General features: G+C 34.4%; 1 protein-coding gene and 1 pseudogene across 1 annotated transcript; both read left to right on the top strand.

Moving 5' to 3' along the window:
* The first annotated feature begins 4,369 nt into the window (after positions 1 to 4,369).
* On the top strand, positions 4,370 to 5,969 carry LOC101509242 (bidirectional sugar transporter SWEET2-like; annotated as a pseudogene).
* Positions 5,970 to 20,480: 14,511 nt separating this feature from the next.
* Positions 20,481 to 22,493, top strand: LOC140918836 (uncharacterized). The gene is made up of 2 exons (XM_073363635.1): positions 20,481 to 21,208; positions 21,302 to 22,493. Exons 1-2 carry the CDS (start codon positions 20,532 to 20,534, stop codon positions 22,491 to 22,493), a joined length of 1,869 nt encoding a protein of 622 aa, XP_073219736.1. The 5' UTR covers positions 20,481 to 20,531.
* The last annotated feature ends 7 nt before the right edge of the window (positions 22,494 to 22,500 follow it).

The following is a 22,500-nucleotide window of genomic DNA, read 5'->3' as shown; positions in this document are numbered from 1 at the left end:
GTTATTACCCATTGAACCTAATTATTTGGATCTTGATAACATTTCATCAAGTGTACTGAATCGTTGCAAGTAATAATTAAAACGGTAATACCGAATGTCGAACTCAAGGATTGCGTTTTACTATCGAATTATATTTAATTACCAAAATTGAACAAAAAGTTCCCAAATTGATTGAAATAATATTTAAAATTAACAACAGTAATAAAATTGACCCTTTCTAATAAGAAAAATATTAGGGATGAGTTTCACTTCGAATCCAACCTCGATGTCTAATTTGATCCTAGTTATTTGGATTCCTTTATTGAATTATAACTGAACTCTCTATTATTCTTGCCCTAATGTCTTAGTGACATAACCTTTAATTCCAAAGTAACCCCTAATTCCTTAGTGGATTTAAGATTAGAATTAAACATTACTGTACAGGAATTATCTTTTTAAATTATTGCCTCTGCAACTAATTTAATTGGTTTGATGACCTACATCTACCCCTAGACTACAAATTCATGAATTTCTCATCTCAAGCATTCGTAAATACGAATCGTAGAACATTTTAATGTTGATAAAAAAATAAAAAGAATTAAGCACAGAGATGAAAAAAATAATTCAATAAACTCATTCATATAATTAGAAATCAAATCAGAAAAATAAGGGTTTCATCTTGTTACACTCATTCTTAACAAATAGGGTTTAGTTACTCATGACAGAGATAGAAAAGATAGAGATTATAGAAGAATTACAAGAAAGATTCATGAACGACTCTTGATAAAACTGCTCCAATTGTGTTAGAAACAGTCGTCTTTGAGTTTCTATGCTAGGGCAAAAGTCACTCAATTTCCCAATAGTCAAAAAGATCCATATAAAGTGAAAAAATTCATTTTAACGAATGTTGTCATGTGCCACACGCCCCAGGCGCAACTTTTGCGATTCAAGCGTGTGTCGATAGAGGCTTCTGCTTGAAAATGAGCCTCAGGCACGGTTGTTGCGCTTCAGGCGTACAACTTCTATTTGATGTTTTTATGCATTTTTCTCTTCTTGAGTCTGAATCGGGTTCTAGTGTCTTCGTGAAAGTTGTAGCTATGGATCTTAGCTTTCATTTTCACTTGATTTGACTCCAATTGTACATCTACAACTCTAGATATGGCTGAAATACTATATATAGGTCATGTTGATTTCTCACCAAAATTCAGCACCGCATTAAAACAAAGTAACAACGCAAAACTCTGAAAAATCTCTACTTAATCAAGGAAATAAGAACTTAAACATCTCATTAAATCAAAGAAATAAAATTAATAAAATATATCTAATAACTCCTTAAATTAACTAATGAATAAAAGATAAATAAGACTAAAAACAATGAAAAATATACATATGATAAAGAGTCATCAGATCTCAAGTCTTTTAGGCCGGGTTACCATCATAAGTGACTCATTCATCTATAGGCAATAGTCCCACCCTTTTGGGTGTATTAAGGAGTTTCTCTCTAGCTGATCCTTTCGTCAAAGGATCTGCTAAATTTTTATCAGTGTGTACATGATCCACTATTACCGTTCCTTTAGAAAGTAATTCTCTAACAGTGGTGTGCTTACGACACATTTGTCGTCTCTTACCATTGTAATAAAGATTCTTAATTTTTGCAATAGTCGCGGTACTATCGTAGTGGATCAACACAGTTGGCATATATTTTTTCGACAAAGGGATCTCTGCTAGCAAACATCTCAACGAGCTTGCTTCTTCATTAGCAGTAGCTAGTGTTATCATTTCATACTCCATAGTGGACTAAGCCAGTATCTTCTGTTTCTTTGATTTCTAAGATACAACAGCACCAGCTATAGTGAAAATATAGCCACTGGTTGCTTTGGAGTCATCTAATAAGGTGTTCCAATCAGCATCACTGTATCCTTCAAGAATGACACGAAATATTTGATAATGTAATTCGACTCATGGTCCTTTTAAGGTATCTCATGACTCTTTTGATAACGTATCAATGCTCCATACTAGGTCTACTAGTAAACCTGCACAACAATCCCATGACGTAGGCAATCTGGAGTCTAGTACAATCAGTGGCATACTTGAGGCTGTCAATGATGCTCGCATAATCAGTTTGTCTAACACTTTGACCAGTGTTCTAGAAAAGCTTCACACTTGGATCATATGATGTGTAAACAGGTTTACAGCCAAAGTAATTACATTTCTTTAGGATCTTTTCAACCTAGTGAGATTGATCCAAAGAAATTCCCTTTTCTGACCTACTAATTTTGATTCCAAGGATTACATTTGCTTATCCGAGGTATTTCATATCAAAGTTGTTACTCAACAAAGATTTCACATTATTTACAGCATGAATGTTTGAACCAAATATGAGTAAGTCGTCTACATAGAGACACATGATAGTGCAAATGCCATTTTCAGATTTGTAATAAATATATTTGTCACTTTCATTTACTTTAAACTCATTCAATATAATCAAGTTATCAAATTTCTCATGCCATTGTTTAGGAGCTTGTTTAAGACCATACAGAGACTTATCCAACTTACAGACCTTGTGTTCTTGTCAATGAATTATAAAATCTTCAGGTTGTTCCATATAAACTTCTTCTTCCAGGTCACCATTTAAAAAACTTATTTTAAGATCCATTTGGTGTATCACCAGATTATGAATAACCACAAGTGATATGAGCACCCTAATGGATGTTATTCTAGTGACTAGTGAAAAAGTGTCGAAGAAATCTATATTTTCTCTTTGTCTAAAACCTTTGGCTACAAGGCGTGCCTTGTATTTATCAACAGTTCCATAGAGTTTTAGTTTCTTTTTCAAGATCCATTTACAATCTATTGGTTTGCAACCAGGAGGCAAGTCTACTAAATGTCAGGTCTTGTTAGACTCTAGAGAATCCATTTCATCATTTATAGCTTCTTGCCATAAATCAACATCCAATGATGATAAAACTTCTTTTAGAATTGCAGGATCCTCTTCTAAGTTATAGGCCAAATATTCGGCTCTATAATCTTTAGCAACTCTAACTCTCTTACTTCTTCGAGTTTCTATTTTGCCTTGGTAGTTGCTTTCAATGCTTCTTGTCACAAGAACTTGACTAGGTTCGTTGCCCCCAATATTTCTTGATTTGAAAAGGAATTTATTTTCATAGAAGTCAACATTATTAGATTATATGATTACTTTTGCATTTAGGTCATAGAACCTATACGCTTTATTGTTTACTGAATCACTACAAGAAATTTTTAGTTTTGCGACAGATGGATTGCGACGGGTGCCAAAAAACCGTCGCAGCTCTCTCTTTGCGACACTTCCTACGACGGTGCTAAACAACCGCCGCTGCATTTCTAAGCAAAACTAAGAGGCGCTAGTTTTTTTCCAATCCCGCGTCCCATTTTTTGCAAGTCCCACTCTCTAAAATTCTTCTCATATCTCTGTGACCCTTTTCTCCCCAAACCAAAAACCCCTTTCTCCCAAATTTGTTTCCCTCAAAATTCCCAAACCCCTCGATCTCCCTATGCGGAAGTTTGATCTCTCCATATCTGGAGCTGAAGCAAATTCTCTTCTATGCGGTAAGCTTCATGACATTTATCTTTTAATGCTTGGTGTTGGTTGATAGTGAATCTCATTAGCTGGGTATTTTATTTGTGTTCTTGTATACAATATGATTTTCTTCATTACAAAGGGTTTGCGACACCTAACTTACAAGAAATTTTATTCAAAACAGTGATTTCCAAAGTCTCGGTGTTCTGATTTGCTTCCCTCAAATCTCTCAAATCCCTAAAACTTCAATCTCCCCCAAATATCCTTGCTTTCACAATTTCACTTTTATCTCTTACTAGTGTTCCATTCAATCTCCGTTTGTTGCAACTTATGGTACGATTTCCTTTTCGTTGTTAGGGTTTTGATTACACTGTTCTAAGGGTGCTGATTTTTTGCTTTGAATACCATTTCTGTGAAACAGGAGGAGAATGGTCGCATGTAGTGTTACCGAACGACGAGGTACTTTCAGTTTTCTGTGTATTGTATCTATTTCAACTTATTTTCTGCTTTCTGATATTTATATTCTCTTCTATTTATGTTCTCTTTTCTGCGATTTGGTATTTTCATTTGCATTCATTTATCAATTTGTGTTCTCTTCTAAGCACACTGATCACTATGGAAAATAGGTGAGCTTACAAGTTATGCTAGCTAAGATTAGAGATACAAACTTATATACAATCCCAAATTTTAACCAAGCATAGTAGTTTTACAACCTATCATTTTGCCCATGTTTAGAATATGTTAGCGTATGGGTTAGTTTTGTATACACTGATAATGATGAGTTGATGTTTCAAGTGTTTAAAGTTATGACCATGAAACAATTTGCAACCTATCATGTCTCTGTTTAATGGTTATTCCATTTGTGAAGTTGGCAATGATGCAACTGGTATTGCTGGTACTTATTCTTTCTCTATGTGTCATGGATATTTTTATCACATGGATGCAGCTGGTATTGCTGATACTTTTTCTTTCCCCAATGTAAGTTTCATAAATTAATTTTTTTTAAATAAAAAAATTAAGCATATAAGAATTTGATGTCTATCCTTTGACTATTAACTCTTTATTATTTTGTGAACAATACACCCACATTTAGGAAAATTATCATAAATGGGTCAAAATAAATGTTCTCAAGATTGCCATATATTTATTCTCTATTGAACTGCTTGTGGTTTGGGACACCTTTATATCATCTAATAATGTGTTGGTTACAACTGTTAATTCAATTGGAGCAGCTTTTCAGTTTGTGTACATTGTTCTGTTCTTAGTGTATGCTGAGAAAGCAAGAAAGGTTGGTTAATTTATTGATAATATGGAAATTTGTAACAAATTTTACATAAAACATAGGTTTGTTAATTGTAACTGATATGTGCTATTGTATACTGTCATTTGATAGGTGAGAATGTTTGGATTATTGCTGGCAGTTTTGGGAATATGTGGGATCATACTAGTTGGGAGTTTGAAAATAACCTATAGTTCCATGCGCCGAATGTTTGTTGGATTCTTGAGTTGTGCTTCTCTGATTTCAATGTTTGCCTCTCCATTGTTTATAATCGTAGGTTTTACACTTCCTAGATATATCAATGTAATATTGAGTTTTACTAGTTTTCAAGTTTGGTGAAATTATTTATCTATAAAATTTCCCAGAAATTGGTCATTCGCACGAAGAGTCTCGAGTTTATGCCATTTTGTCTTTTGCTTTCCACATTCCTAATAAGCGCCTCATTCCTTCTTTATGGGTTGCTCAGTGATGATGCTTTCTTTTATGTAAGAGTCTTTTTTCAGCTCATTTTTTTCTGTTTCTTTCTGAAATATTCATTTTAGTTTTGGAACTCAGATGTTTATTCTGTTGACTTATATTTGTATACCTACATTTGTGTTTGATATTTTAGGTACCAAATGAGATAGGTACTGTATTGACAATCATACAATTGGTATTGTGTTTGATATCTAGTAATGAATCTAGAGACACCTTGATAATGTCATGTGGATAATCTGCATTGCTGAGATCTGACAAAAGCAAAGGTGAACACAAATTTTATGATTAATACAACACTAGTAGACACAACATAACTAGAGCTAGAGTTCCATGGCATTGAGAAGAATGAAAGTGATAAGGCTTTACTCTAAGGTTTCTTAGGTTTGTAATAGGAGCCTAATGTTATGTTTTTTTGCCTTTACTTGAATTTCTAGTTGAACTTGTGTGGTATGTAAAGTTGTGAAAATTGATTAAAAAAAAAAGGTAATCTGTTCTAAAGGTTGGTATTCATTTTTTTTTTATTGTAGTCTAAGTTACAGACTCTCATCTCTTTTTTGATCTTGATTCGATTTCATTCGTAAATATTTTTCTTGCAATGTTTTAAATTTCAGGAATTTTTCAGAGTTAGATTCACTGATTTTGGATCTCATTTGAGTGTTGTTGTTCATTTTCACTTGGTAAGTTTTCGATCTCGTGACCTACATATTGTTAATTTGTTAGTGATTGTTGCTTTTAGATTTTAGTTCCATTTTACAATGAATTTCAATGATTGTTGCGATATTAGATATGACGAAAGCATACGACTCCTATCAATAATTTCAGCTTTGATTTTGGTTCTTCAAATATTTCAGCCTTAGAAGAGTTCATTTCCTTCTAATTGTCTTTTCCTACACTATACTGTCATGTAGTCATTCAATTCAAGTTTGAACTATTGTTTACCAAGTGCACCGTTGGTCCTAAACAACATCAATGTTTCCTAAAGGACCTTTGATTACATTAGACCTACTTTCCCTTTTTATAATACTAAATTTTTAGTTTTAGATTTTACATGAAAATTGAATTTTATATTTATGTTTATATGTCTATGCATGTCCTTTGTTAAATGGACTACTTTCTTCAAAAGACACCACCTTGTTATGTTTTAAATTTGATTTAATTGCAGCATTTTCTTCAAGCAAGAAATATTGTTATCTCTTATAGGACTATAGAATGCTGAAAAAAAAGGATAACATTAGGCGGTTAAAAATATACGACAAGAAATCTGTTTTATGTCAGGCGTAAGACAGATACAATGATAGCTGAAGTTGATATGTTGAAGGAGCAAATTGCTTTCTTGTTGTTGCAAATGCAAAATTCTAGAAACAAACAGGTAAAATTATTTTCATAGCAAACCTATTTAAAAAATCTTGTGAGAGCTGTTTGTCTTTGATTAAAAATATCAATTGTGTAAAGATTTCTTATAGCTATAAGAGAAATTTATTTAATTAGTTTTGACAATATTTATCAATATTCATTGAGGTTAATATATACTTTTTTTTCTTCAGGCAATGGACATAAAATCGCCAATAGATGGTAGACATTCATCTGAGTCCAGCCACCAACTTGATGATCGTGGAACAACATCATTAGGGACTAATTAGATATTTGGATGAACTTCTAAGTTTGATGGAGTTGTTTTGTATTTTTAGCTACTTCACTAATGTTTTGAATATTTAAACTACTTTATTTATTGTTTTAGTTAACTTCAATGTATGAATTGGTATTATTTCTTTTGAAAAAATTATATAAATTGGATTTAGGTATAATAGTTATTAATTATGTATTTAAATTATGTGGATGGTATTTATGAATATTTTTTATTTTAATTGATTAAAAAGAGGAAAAAAATTGTATCATATTTTTTTTATTTTAAATTATTAGGTTTGCGACGGTTCAAACTGCCTCAAAAAAAATATAGCGACGGTTACAACCGCCGCAAACCCTCTTTTTAACCGCCGCAAATTTTTTTTTTTTTCTTGTAGTGAATACCCAATGAATACACATTCATAAGCTCTATTAGCGAATTTAATTCGCTTGGGATCGAGGATTCTGACATAAGCCAAAAGACCCCATGTTCGAAGATAAGACAAGTTAGGTGGTCTTTTCTTCATTATCTCATAAAGAGATGTTTTGTTTTTAGATTTAGGTATTCTATTCAAAACATAGCAAACAATCAAAATAATTTCCACCCACCAGTGAGATGCAACACCAGAGTTAAGTATAATAGCAACAACTAGTTCAGTAAGAGTTCTATTATTTCTTTCAGCTTTACCATTCATTTCAGGTGAATATGATGCAGTAGTTTTATGTATAATTCCTTGTGTCTTATAAAACACATTAAATAAACTGGAATCATATTCTGTCCTCTATCACTACAAAACCTCTTAATCTTTTTACTAAATTGATTTTCAATTTCAGTTACAAAGATCTTAAACATGTCAAGTGCTTCATTTTTATTTTTCATCACATTTACAAAAGTGTAATCAGAACAATCGTTAATAAAAGTTATGAAATAATGCTTTCCATTTCTGGTTAACGTCCCATCAAGTTCACATATATCAGAGTATATTAAGTTTAAAGGTTCAGATTCTCTAACTACTGTTTTATGTGAACTCTTAGTTATTTTAGCTTGACTGCAAAAATCACATTTTTCAAAATCCTTTAAAGATAACTTTGGAATTAAACCTAGGTTACTTAAGTTTGAAATCACACGTTTGTTCATATGACATAGTCTAGCATGCCAAATATTAAAATCACACATGTAAGTTGAAGGAGACATTTTATTGATTTCAACATTTAATTTAAACAAGCCATCAATGGCGTACCATTTCCCAACAAAAATACCATTTTTAGAAATGGGGTACAAATATGCCCCTATAGACTGAGTAAACTCTGCCTTATTGAGAAGAAACCTAGAAACCAGATTCTTCCTTATCTCTGGAGTGTGCATGACATCATTCAGAATTAAGGTAATTCCAAAGGTGAATATTAGTTTCACATCTCCAATACTAGCAACATTAGTGGTGTGGGAGTCTCCAACGACACTTTCTTATCTTCAGCAACAGTGTATGATTTAAACATAACATGATCATAACAGAAATGGTGTGAGGCGCCAATGTTTATTCACAATCCATCTGATCCACCAACAAGGTTGATCTCAATTATCATAGCAATGGATTGCTCTTCTACCAAGTTAGCCTGATTAGAAGGTTCAAGCTTGCTTCTACACTTGCGTGCCATTTGACCCTCTTTCCCATAATGAAAACAGAGAAAAGGTGGGCGAGATTCATTTCCAGGAGGTGGTTGTTGCCTTATAATTAGGACCTTTTGAGGGTTCCCATTCTTGTTGTTGTTCTTTAAAGTGCGATTCTGATTCTTTAGTTGTTTTCCGTTTGGCTTCAGAACTGCTCTGATGAATTTCTTTTTCTTATTATTTGCCACAAGAAGAACTTCATCTTTATGGTCTTGCTCTCAAGATTCCACCTCAATTCTAAGGCGGGTTATCAGACTTTCTAGATAGAATTCTTTTGTTTTATGCTTAAGAGAATTTTTAAAGTCTTTCCAAGTAGGGGGCTGTTTGTCAATAAGAACAACAATTTAAAATTGTTCATTTAGGGACAGTCCTTCAGAGATAATTCTGTGAGCAATTTTCTGGATTTCATGAGACTAAGCTTCGATTGATCTGTCATTTGATATTTGAGGTAGCGGCTAACAACATACTTTTTGGCTCCAGCTTCCTTAGTGTCATATTTCTTCTTTAGAGCATCACAAACCTGTTTAGCAGTATTGTTGTCGGAATTGTAGTAATCATACAGATCATCAGCAAGTCCATTAAGAATAAAATTCTTACATAAGTAATCATTATGTTCCCATTGGATTAATTCAGCAGTTTTCATATCTTTTTTCTGTTTGTTCAGCTTCTTCTGGAACAACAGGAATTTCATCCTTCAGAACGTTGGTAAGCTTTTTTGTGGTTATAAAAAATAACTTCTTTTGTTGTAATCGTTTGAAGTCACTTCCCTCAAACCAAAACGGTTTGTTGCAGTTAGAAACAGAAGAACATGTCACAATAATTTCTTCGGTAAACATGGCAGTATAAAAACATCCTAAAATAGTTATTTTAGAATTTTGAAAACTTTGAAAAACAATTTATGCCACTGACATTATTACTGGGTTGAGTCGCGGACTAGGTCGCTCGTTTTAAGATTTTGAGGCATTGCCCAAATTGTGCAAGGCAGATTATCAACCACGAAGTCTCCAGGATAAAACAGTCTAGATCATTGTATCGGAGTTCTACTACATCGTAGAAAACCGTTCTAGAATTACACCCTCAATATAGCAATCGAATGACTACTACTAGTAATATGGCACTAAGACCACTCAAAATAAAAAGTAGAAGTGAGTAAGAAAAGGTGAGAAGAGAGAAAAACCTCAGATACATAGAGCTTTTGGTGTGCTTTTCCAACTGAGAGCCCTCTATTTATAGAGGAAATCCATAATTGGATCAGAGAGAAAGGTGCGGGCCGAGCCGAGTCGAGCTGGACGGACGTCATTGCTTCTTGTGGAGCACCAGGATAGTCTGTCGGAATCATAGTGTTTTTCTATCCACCTAGAAGTTATTGGGGTATTAGGTTTCACCATTTCTTCACCTTGTTTAGGTAACACCCTCACCTGCTCAAAAAGTTTTCTTATCAGGGAAGCATCATGTAAGTAGCATGTCGGAGGATCAAGAATCATTGTCCCCCTAAGATCATGAGCTATTAGCATGCCCGCATTAATTATTTCGCCCTTTTATGATAGCGGTTAGTAGACATGCTCTCTGAAATGTTATATCTAACACATTTGAACATGGTAGTAGGGTATGATGAACAAAGGTGCTCCATGATTTTGCAATTGGGGTGAGATCCAACGAACGAAATTTTCTAGGTGAGCCATCTTAATTTCATACCCAATATGTGTCTGGTCTACATAAGATGTGTAAGATATCTTGAGTGTCTATTTTTATAATATTATCCTCTATAGCTTGAAAGCAGCAGACTGTATAGTTCGGCAGATCAAAGATGGCATTGATGACTTGAGCCGTGAAGGACACCCTTTTCCCCATACATAACTCACAAATTGATCATGTAGGAATGGTTTGTCAGACTTCAGATTAGAGGCATTGGAGAATAATTCCACTCCTAAGGATTTTCTCGCTATGGTGATAAATGTGGTCAGCTTCTCCCATCCTCTGGCAGCAATCATTGCCTAGACGTCAACAAATTCATTGGCTTCCAACTTAAAATGCTTCTCACTCACAAACTTTTTGAATGTGGGGAGTTTGGCAAGATACTCTTGCGTTGTCATGGTCTTGAATAACAATGTATCGTGTGATTGGGAGGAAGATGCATTTGTGACCTTAATGCATTTCGCTTTATATTGGGTTGCCATTAGGTCATGCAAAAAAATTAAGCACATCCAGGATTCAAAATATTCAAGGTTAAAGATAATTAGTTTGAACATGTCTCCCCTTGAAAAAATAACCACAACAATTGCCCTGAATTTATCCAACAAAATTCTAAATGATAACAATGCACATAAATTTACCTTTGATAAATTAGGATTCAAAAGTGGTTGTGTTACTTTCTCAAACAGTTGGGGTGCAGTACAAATTTTGTGGTAATTAGGATTCAAAAGTGGTTGTGTCATTTTCTCAAACAGGTGATGTGCAAAACATGAAATACATGAATAATCCACAGTCATAAGTGACAATTTCCAACACTGACACACATTTAATTTCAGACAACCAACATGCATCTATGAACAATCTCTAATACTAACACCATTTCAAATTCAAATAACCCACATGCATCAATGAACAATATCTACTATTAGCACAAACTCGTATTCAAATAACCCACATACATGAATGAACAAGAAGGAGTTGATAGTAACAATTTGAGAAAACTTACTTGATGATGGAAGAATGCTTGATAGGGGAGGAAAACTTACCTCTATTGAACTGAGTACTAGACTTGGAGTAGTAATAGAGATGAGTGTATCAGTTAACTCTTATGGGAGGGGAGGGTTGTGTGAGGGAAAGTTTGTGTGAGAACAAGGGTTTTAAAACCCAGCCTTAAGGAAACTGGGAAAAATGCGCTTCAAGCGCATGGGACACGCCCCAAGCGTACGTTGACAGTGAAAAAAATGCAGAAAATGCACTTCAAGCGCGGATGACGCGCTTCAGGCGTGCGCTGTCAGTGTTCAACTGCCTGAAATGCGCTTCAGGCGCGCGCGGCTAGTGACAGAACTGGTGAAATGCGCTTCAAGCGCAAATGACGCGCTCCAGATGCACGCTGATAGTATCAAACTTCTTGGAATGCGAAAGTGTTCAACTGCCTGAAATGCACTTCAGGCGTGCGCAGCCAGTGATAGAACTGGTGAAATGCGCTTCAAGCGCAGAAACACGCGCTTCAGGCGTGCGCGACCACTGACAAAACTAGTGAAATATGCTTCAAGCGCGGATGACGCGCTCCAGACGCGCGCTGACAGTATCAAACTTACTGGGATGCACTCCAAGCGCAAAGGTCGTGCCTCAAGCGCGCTTGGGAAGTATCAAACTTCCTGGAATGCGCTTCAGGCGCCAAGGCCACGCTTCAAGCACAAATGATGCAAATCCAAATAGTAAAATCAATCTCCAACACATCTTTTTGATTCCTTGCTCATACCAAACATCAAGAACTAATAGAACTAGCAATTAATAACTAAAATTGAAACTAAATGGATTAAAATGAAACTGAAATGTAAAAATACCGTGCAAAGGATACGAATTTGGGTTGCCTCTCAATAAGCGCTCGTTTAGTGTCTTGAGCTTGACATTCCACTCTTCAAGTGGTGATCAGATTGATGGATTCCATCGAAAGTTTTGACTCTCCCCCTAAGTAGGGTTTGAGTCTTGGTCCATTCATCTTGAAGTTCTGGTTTGAGTGTGTGTCTTTCAACTCCACAGCACTATATGGAAATACCTTGATGATTTTGAAAGGGCCCGACCATCTTGACTTTAGATTTCCTGGAAACAACTTCAATCTTGAGTTGAAAAGAAGAACTAGTTCTCCTTCTTGGAACTCCTTGAATTTAATTTTTTTGTCATGCCACTTCTTGGTTTTTTCTTTATATATCTTGGTGTTTTCATATGCAGAATTCCAGAACTCCTCTAACTCGTGAAGCTGAAGAATTCTCGATTTGTCTGCCTTGACCAAGTCAAAATTCAAGTACTTCGTCGCCCAAAAAGCTCGATGCTCCAGTTCAAGAGGCAAATGACAAGCTTTACCATACCCTGTTTGATACGGCGACATACCCAAGGGGTCTTCAAAGTTGCTCGGTAGGCTCAAAGTGCATCATCAAGGTGCCTGTTGGATACTTCAAATTGCCCACTAGTTCGCGCGAGTATGTTCTTCCTGAGAAATGTGATGACCTGTTGCGAAGTCAATACCCCACACATCGAACACTTCTACTTCTAATACAGGATTTTGAGGCATCTCATCTCATTTTGAAATGTTACCAGCACCTTGGCATCGATCACACTTCTTCACATAGTTGAATGCATCTGTAAACAATGAAGGCCAGAATAGTCCTAATTGGATAAATTTTGTTGCAGTTCGATCCCCACTGAAATGACCCCCATAATCAGATTTGTGGCAGTGCCACAAGACTTTTTCTTGCTCTTCCTCAGGCACACACCTTCGAAACAACCCATCCACTCCTCTTTTGTACAGAAAGGTTTTATCCCATACATAGAATTTGGCATCATGGATAAACTTCTTTAGTAGTTGGTATTTGAAATCAGATGGAGTTGTCTCACCCACTTTGAAATTAGCAAAGTCAGCGAACGAAGGTGCCTTGGTAATTGCGAAGATGTGTTCATCAGCGAACTGTTCTCGTATTGGTCTAGTGTTATCATCCTCCTACTTTTTCTCCAATCGAGATAGGTGGTCGGCTACAGTGTTCTCTGATCCCTTCTTATCTCGGATCTCAATGTCGAACTCTTGTAGTAATAGAATCCACCTGAGTAGCCTTGGCTTCGATTCCTGCTTAGCAAGCAAATACCTCAAGGCAGCATGATCAGTGTAAACAATAACTTTTGATCCTAATAAATAAGATCCAAATTTATCAAAGCGTAAACTACAACTAATAATTCTTTTTTAGTTGTGGCATAATTATGTTGCGCCTGATTCGAAACATGACTAGCGTAATAGATTACATGCAACAACTTATCCTTTCTTTGTCCCAATACTGCCCCGATAGCATTTTCACTAGCATCACACGATTTCAAAAGGTAGTGACCAGTCACGTGCAGTGATAATGGGGGCAGTTATCAACTTATTTTTCAAATTGTTAAAAGCATTCAAACAATCCTCATTGAATTTGAAAGGTGTGTCTTTCACAACTAGGTTTGTAAGCGGTGTTGCAATTTTTAAAAAGCTTCTAATGCCTTTTTCATTGGTAGGAGGGGGAAGTTTTTCAATAACTTCAACTTTGGCCTTGTCAACCTCGATCCCCTTGTGGGAGATTCGATGGCCTAACACTATTCCCTCTCTTACTATAAAATGACATTTTTCCCAATTTAGGTCCAAGTTAGATTTTTTGAACCTTTATAATACAAGAGATAGATTAATCAAACAATTATCAAAAGATGAACCAAAGACAGAAAAATCGTCCATAAATACTTATATTTTTCTCAATCATATCATAGAATATGGACATCATGCACCTTTGAAAAGTGGCAGGAGCATTACATAGCCCAAACGGACATGTAACTGTGGTTTTCTCTTGATCCTCAGGTGCTACAACTATCTAATTGTACCCTGAGTAGCCATCTAGAAAGCAGTAATTCTCATGTCCAGCTAGTCGTTCAAGCATCTTGTCAATGAAAGGGAGCGGGAAATGATCCTTCCGCATAACATTGTTCAATATTCTATAATCAATACAAACTCTCCACCCTGTAATCGTTCATGTTGGAATTAGCTCGTTCTTTTCATTTGTGACGACGGTTGTTCCCCCCCTTTTTTGGTACCACTTGGACGGGACTCACCCAAGAGCTATCTAAGATGGGGTAAATGAGATCGGCTTATAGGAGCTTTACCACTTCTTTCCTAATCACTTCTTTCATTGTCGGATACAATCTTTTTTGGGGTTGTACAACTGATTTGTGATCGTCCTCCATTAGGATTTTGTACATGCAAAAAGTCAGATTTATTCCCTTCAAGTCCTCAATGGACCAAACGATGGCACCCTTATAGTAATACATTTATAGTAATAAATTAATAATAATAAATTTGATATCTAATTTCAGAAGTTTCAGTAATTTAAAAAAAAATATTATAAATTTTCGAAATTTCTGAAACTTTCGAAATGGAATTACTTCGAAGGTTTGAAATTTTCGAAGTATATGTGCTTCGAAAGTTTCAAATTCATCCAAACTTTCGAAACTTTCTGGAAAAATACACTTCGAAAATTTCATATTCATCCAAAGTTTCGAAAATTTCTGAAATATTTTCATTTCGAAAGTTTGGTAGTTTTTCAAAGTTTCGAAATTAGTAATTTTTTCTGCATAATTACATTTCAAAAGTTTGAAATTTTCGAAAGTTAAGAAATTTTTTTATAATTTTTGAAAGTGGGGGGTGGAAAACTTAAATGGTAAAATTTTTTATTATTTTATACAAATTAAATAAGGGCAAAGTAGTCTTTAAAAATATTTGGGGGGTGGGAGGTAAAATGGGGGGGTGCACAGTACAAAACCCAAGAAATTTTTGCCCTCCAACATGTGGGCTGGGACCAATAATTAGTGGATTTGTCAAATTGACATAGCTCTTCTCATAGGTAACCTTTTAGGCCTAGTGGTTTACTCTCAAACAATTGTCTTGATCATATCCATGTATCATACACATAGTGACGAACAAATATTAAAGCAAAATCACTAGTGTAAACACAATGATGATTCTCAATTCATCTAATCCTATAGACGCATACAACTTACCTTTCTATGTCTAATTTGATTCATGATATCAACAATTTTCATCAAATAAAATAAATTTCTTTCTTTGATAAAGTAATTTGGTTCATACTCATGCTATTATTCAAGTATAACCACACAATTTGACCTCAAAAAATAGCAGTTTGAACAATTTCACAAACCTTGACATTTGAAGTCATGTTTCAATCATATTTGCATAAAAGGCTTAAAGTATGAAGTTAAACAACTGAAGGTAATTCAGAACATTAAAGATCACAATTCATGGTGTGCTTTCATCTTCTTTATAAAAAATCTGTTGCACTCTGCATCCCATACCCTCTAGGAAGATTGGACTATTCCCAGGCCATGCAATGTTTGATCTGAAGGCCTCTAGGTTTGGATGTCTTTCCTGCATTTTGGATGACTTTCCTGCATACTAACCTGAAAAACTAGTTCTGAATGGATAACAGTTAATATGCAATAATTAGTGTAGTTGGTGGAAATATTTGCTTAGCTAAGGAAAAATTTGCTCAAAGATTTTTATACAGAGATCTCAGCTGAAAATTTGTCCAAAATTTCATTTGGAAAATTAAAATTTCGCTTACCAAATTTAAGAGAGAGGAGAGAGAATTCTAAACTAAATTTTCTCAAATCTCGCTTAACTAGTTCACAATTTACTCAATAAATTTGATGCAGGGAGCCGTCTAAATTTTTCTTCGCTTAGTCAATTTAAAATCCGCTTAGTGAATTTGTTACAAGGAGTCGCCAAGATTTTTCTACAAATTTCTCTCAATTCAAAATTGGCTAAACAAATTTGTTATAGGAAGTTATTTTTTATTCTTCAAAATTCACTTAGCCAATTGAAAATTAGCTTAGCAAACTTATCAATAATTCAAAATTAACTTAACAAATTCAAAATTGGCTAAGCAAATTTATGTCACAAATTTGTGTCACTAAGGTATTCCTTAGATTTCAAAACACCACCAACTGTATCCATTTTACAATTATCTCACACATCTCCCATATTTCACACAGAACTTCATAAAACACATAACCCCACACTTTAGCACATAGAAATTCAAGATATGACCAATTTCCATCAGAGTTAGCATATTGGTCCTATGCTCACTTGAACGCATCATGCCTTGCGTTAAACTTCTCTCATTCTGTTACACAAGAACACTAAGTACTAATGTTTCATAAAAAAGACATAGAACACTAAGTACTAATGTTTCATAAAAAAGACATAGAACACTAAGTACTAATGTTTCATTATTTCTTCACTGCATAATCTTTTTACTTTATTTTCAACTAATACTCCATTTTATTCTTTTTTATTCTCAACAACCATTTTTTTCTTTTTCAACTATACCTTGTCAAATTTTCCATTGGTTTGAGTGTTCATATTTTCTTGTCTTTTAGCCAAGTTCATGGCTATTTGTCCAACCTGAAATTCAAGATTCCTAAATGAAATGCTGGTACTTAGCATATTCATCATGGACTATTGCATAAACTTGTTTGTAATATCCTCTAATTATGAAATTTTATTAGGTTTAGGAGGATGTTGATGGTATTGTTGATAAGGAGGCTGTCCATAATATTTTTGTTGTTCTTGCTACAATTCTTGGACATAATACTAGTTACGGGCATCATGATCAACCATGGTTTGTATCAGAGAATCTGAAAAAGAAATAGCTAACAAGAGTGTTATTTTTAAATTTTAAAAACTTCGAAAAACAATTTATGTCATCGACAATATTACTGGGTTGAGTCGCGAACTAGATCGCTCTCTTTAAGACGTTTCGAGGCACTGCCCAAATTGTGCAAGGTAGACTATCAACCACGAAGTCCCCAAGATAAAACAGCTCATATCACTGTATCGGAATTCTACTGCACCGTAGAAAACTATTCTAGAATTACACCCTCAATATGACAGTCGAATGACTGCCACTCGTAATATGACACTAAGACCACTCAAAAGAAAAAGAAGAAGTGAGTAAGAAAAAGAGAGAAGAGAGAAATGTCTCAGATACGAGAGCTTTTGGTGTACTTTTTCAACTGAGGAGAGCCCTCTATTTATAGAGGAGATCAGACTGCATCAGTGAGAAAAGTGTGATCCACTAAATGTGTGCTCCGTTATTCAGATTTTGACCACACAAATGTGCGCTCAGACGTGACTAAGGTTTTTGACTGGGCAATAACTGACGCGTGAGACCAGCAATTAGGGTTTTGACCCAAAAAACAGATGCGTGAAGTAGGGGCAAGGAATTGATTGGATCAGATGCTGAATGTTGACTCGATGGAGGACAATTACGTAATTAACGTATCGATTAGAGATAAAAACGTGCGATCCACTAAATGTGTGCTCCGTTATTCAAATTTTGACCACACAAACGTGCGCTCAGACGTGACTTAGGTTTTTGACCAGGCAATAACTGACGCGTGAGACCAGCAATTAGGGTTTTGACCAACAAAACAGATGCGTGAAGTAGGGGGCAAGGAATTGATTGGATCAGATGCTGAATGTTGACTCGGTGAAGGACAATTACGTAATTAACGTATCAATTAGAGATAAAAACGCAAGCATTAATTTAACTAAATAAATAATTAATTTATTAATTTTCATACGTTAAAAAATAATAATAGACCACAAAGCGAATACCAATGTTGACTCGGTGGAGGACAATTACGTAATTAACGTATCGATTAGAGATAAAAACGCAAGCATTCATTTAATTAAATAAATAATTAATTTATTAATTTTCATATGTTAAAAAATAATAATACACCACAAAGCCAAGACCCAAGGCCAAGCCCAAGTCGGACGGCGTCGGCGGCACCCGCGTGTGTGTGGTGGTCAGATTGGAATGTGTTCTTCCTTCTTTACAAAATTGGGGTACCCCTTGGAGCACACCCCAAGTACCATACCTCCACCTTATATACCCTACTAGTGTGTGATATCCCTCATATGTGAAACTTCCTTACTTTTCAATTCACAACAATACTAGTTTTCATTAATGTCATCATTATTACCAACAAATGAAATGCTGGTACTTGGCATATTCATCATGGACTATTGCATAAACTTGTTCATAATATCCTCCAATTTTGAAATTTTATCAGGTTTAGGAGGATTTTGATGGTATTGTTGATAACGAGGTTGTCCATAATATTGTCGTTGTTCTTGCTACAGTTCTTGGACATAATACCAGTTACAGGTACCATGATTTGTATAAGAGAATCTGAAAAAGAAAAAAATAATAATAATAATAATAATAATAATATAAAGTTTGTATCGATTTTAAAATCACAATATGGAACATAAGTGAGAAGACTCTCACTAATCTAATTCTAAGGCATTCTTAACGACATCACATATGAAAAACCTTATGTGTCAAATATTTTATTAGCGGATCAAGTAGCATAAAATATGTATCTACATGTTCTATGTAAATATTTTAACAAAATTTTGTGGTTGAAGCACCATACGAGTGTATGACTGATTTATGTCACAATATATCTTGGGTGGTATTTTAATATAGCTTTTACAATATGCAGTCAATTAACATAAAATACAACACTTTATGTTTTAAGTTATGGTGTACACAACATTTAAAATATTAGAGTCGAACAATGATATTCATCATATTGTTAGAAAACATTACGCACTCTTTGTTTCATAAATGTTTGTGATGAAAAGAGGATTTTGTGGTTTATATACAAAGACAAATGCAAAAAAATCAGATTAATTGTGAAGCCGTGAGAGTAGAGGTATAAACGCTGGGTATAGGGATAAAGATTTCATCAAAATAAATAACTTTTTTTGGGTCAAAATAAAGAATAAGATTGAACTTGACTTTTGCGTAGGCCGCAATAATACATTACTTTGATGAGTTTTGTACCAGGCACCCCCCCAATTTGACCTGCCACCCCCCCAGTATTTTTTAAAGACTAAAATACCCCTTTGTAAAACAGTATAATATTATTTTAAAAATTACTATTCAGATTTCACACCCCACCACCTTCGAAAATTTACAAAAAAAAATGTTGGATTCGAAAGTTTAAATTTTCGAAATGAATTTTAGTAAGTTACTCGAAACTTTTGCTATTTTAAAACCTTCGAAATGCAGTTTATTTAAAAAAAGACAAATTTTCGAAACTTTGGATAAATGCCAAATTTTTGAAATAGACAGTATTCGAAACTTTGCTTGCATTTGAAAGTTTCGAAATAGAGTTATGCTTCGAACATTTGGCTTTTGATGAAACCTTCGAAATGTAGTTTCGAAACATACAAATCTTCGAAATGCATTTTGTACTTCGAAAGTTTGCATTTTCACCAAAGTTTCGAAATGCATTTTGTTCTTCGAAAGTTTTCATTTTCACCAAAGTTTCGAAATGTATGTAAGTTTCGAACTTTTCATTAAGTTAAAGTTTCGAAATGTATTTTATTATTTTTTTTAAATTCAATATTTATGTTAGAAATTATTTTTAAATGTTTTTTAAATTAAATATTTAAAATATTATATTTAATTAAATTTGTTACTAATTTTGAAATTAGGTATGAGTAGAGTTGATGTTTCTGCTTCAAAAAATGTTATAGATTCTACAGAAAAATTCACCACTGATCAGGTATTATTATAACTACTGATGAATCATCACCAATTAAATATTTCTTATAGTTATATAGTTAATTTTTATTTGAAACGTATTTTGCAGGTATTTTCTTCTCGAGAAGCTGTATTTGAATGGGCAAAAGCGATTGGAAGACAAAATGGAATTTTAATTGTTACCATTCGATCAGATAAAGCAAACGGAATTAGGGGAAGAAAAGACAAATTGATTTTGGGATGCGAAAGAGGTGGAAGATATAAATCAGAATCAAAAAAATCAGTAACTTGCTCTCATAAGGAAAACTGTCCATTTACTCTCAGATGTGTACCATTAAGTGTCGGTGAAGGATGAAAAATATTAGTGTTCGTTGTGGGACACACAATCATGAATTACTTGATACTGTAACCGGTCATTCCTATTTGGGGCGTTTAAACGAAGAAGAGAGGAAATTTGTCAATGATATGACAAAGTATAAGCTTGCACCCAGATTCATTCTAAATGCTTTGAAAGTGAGAAATGAAACCATTGTCACTATTCCCAGTCAAATATATAAAGCAAGGAGTACTTATCGATCATCATTGAGAGGTCCGTACACAGAAATGCAGCATCTGTTGAAGTTAATACAACAAGAAAATTATGTGCATTGGACAAGAAGACGGGAAAATTCTGATATTTTGAGAGATATTTTTTGGACGCATCCTGACTGTATAAAGTTGTTAAACACATTTCATTTTGTTTTGATATGTGATAGCACATACAAAACAAACAGATATCGGTTGCCATTACTTGAAATAGTCGGTGTCACTTCTACTAGTTTGACATTTTCAGTTGGGTTTGCTTATTTGGAAAAAGAGCGACAAGATAACTTCATCTGGGCATTTGAGAAGGTACGAATGTTGTTCAAATCTGAGTCTTTGATTTCTAAAGTTATTGTGACTGATAGAGATCTTGCCATGATGAATGCGATTAGTGTTGTGTTTCCTACTTCAATACATTTGCTATGTCGTTTTCATATTGAAAAAAATGTTGGGGCAAGATGCAAACAATATGTCAAAAAGGATAGACAAGAAGAAGTAATGGATTTATGGAAAAAGATTGTCTATTCGACTAGTGTGGAAGAGTATGATCATCATTTGCAACAATTTGAGATATTGTGTGCCGATATTATTCTTTTTGTTGATTATGTGAAAGATTCATGGTTAACACCTTACAAAGAAAGGTTTGTCAACGTTTGGACCAATAGAGTGATGCATTTGGGGAACACAACATCTAACAGGTATTTTTAAAATATGAATTGTGTTGTTTTAGCAAACATGATTTACTAGTTTATGTGATTTGTTTTAATTTGTGTTATTTAATTTATTTGTAGAGTTGAGTCTGCTCATTGGAGATTGAAAAACATGCTTCAAACTAGTTTTGGTGATTTGTGTAAAAGCTGGGATGCAGTGAATATGATGTTGAAGAACCAAATATGTATCATTCAGTCTTCTTTTCAGAAAACCATCAAGGATGTTGAGCACGGGTATAATTCACAATTTTTTCAAAATCTACATCACTGTGTATCAAGAAAGTGTATGAAATTAATTGATAACCAGTTGGAAAGGGTGAAGATTGTAGGCACTAACAAAACAGAATGTGGTTGTTCAATTAGAACAACTCATGGATTACCATGTGCTTGTGAGTTGGCTAAGTTGCAGATAAATGGTAATGCTATCCCTTTAGATAGCATTCATGATTTTTGGAAACAGTTAAGCATTGCACATGAATTAGAGGATGAAGAATCTTTATCAGATTATGACTTTTCTGAAGAGTTGGAAGCAATGAAAGCGTACATGAAGACACACGATATTATAAGTCAAAGGATATTCAAGGCAAAGGTGCGTGAAGTTGTATTTCCACATACCACATCAATACTTGCACCACCAGAGAAAGTGAGAACCAAAGGAGCTGGTAAAAAGAAAAAAGAATTTGATACTCCTCGTGATCCTTCATATTGGGAGTATGTTGATGCCTCTCAAGAATCTGCAAAGGCAAGGCAACCATCTCAATCATCTCAACGTTCTGCAAGGCAACAATCTCAATCATCTCAACATTCTTTTAAGACACAATTTCCTACTTATATACGTCCGTATATTGAGGACATAGTAGATGTTGTGGCTGATGGAAATTGTGGGTTTCGTGCAATTGCAGCATTGCTAGGTTGGACCGAAGAATCTTGGGCTTTAGTTCGATCACAATTGGATAAAGAGATTGGTCTACATAAAGATGTTTATTCTAATGTTTTTGATGACAATGTTGAATCAGTGCGGAACTCATTGAAAATATCAAAATTGGGTGCTCAAGGAAAAGATAAGTGGATGTCTTTACCAGACTTGGGTTACGTGATAGCAACACTATATAATGTCATATTGGTGTCGTTGTCTCGTAATCTGAATATGACATTTTTCCCGCTAAACAAATCACCATCGAAAGAGACCTTTGGGCAGTCTTTACTAGCAATTGGATTTGTTAACGAGAATCATTGGGTACAGGTAAAATTAATGCTTAATGTTGTTTATTAAATTAATG

The sequence above is a fragment of the Cicer arietinum genome, chromosome 7 (genome assembly GCF_000331145.2).
Source record: "Cicer arietinum cultivar CDC Frontier isolate Library 1 chromosome 7, Cicar.CDCFrontier_v2.0, whole genome shotgun sequence".
Lineage (NCBI taxonomy): Eukaryota > Viridiplantae > Streptophyta > Magnoliopsida > Fabales > Fabaceae > Cicer > Cicer arietinum.
Note: the sequence above shows the minus strand (reverse complement) of the source record. Positions and strands in the feature narration are given on the sequence as shown.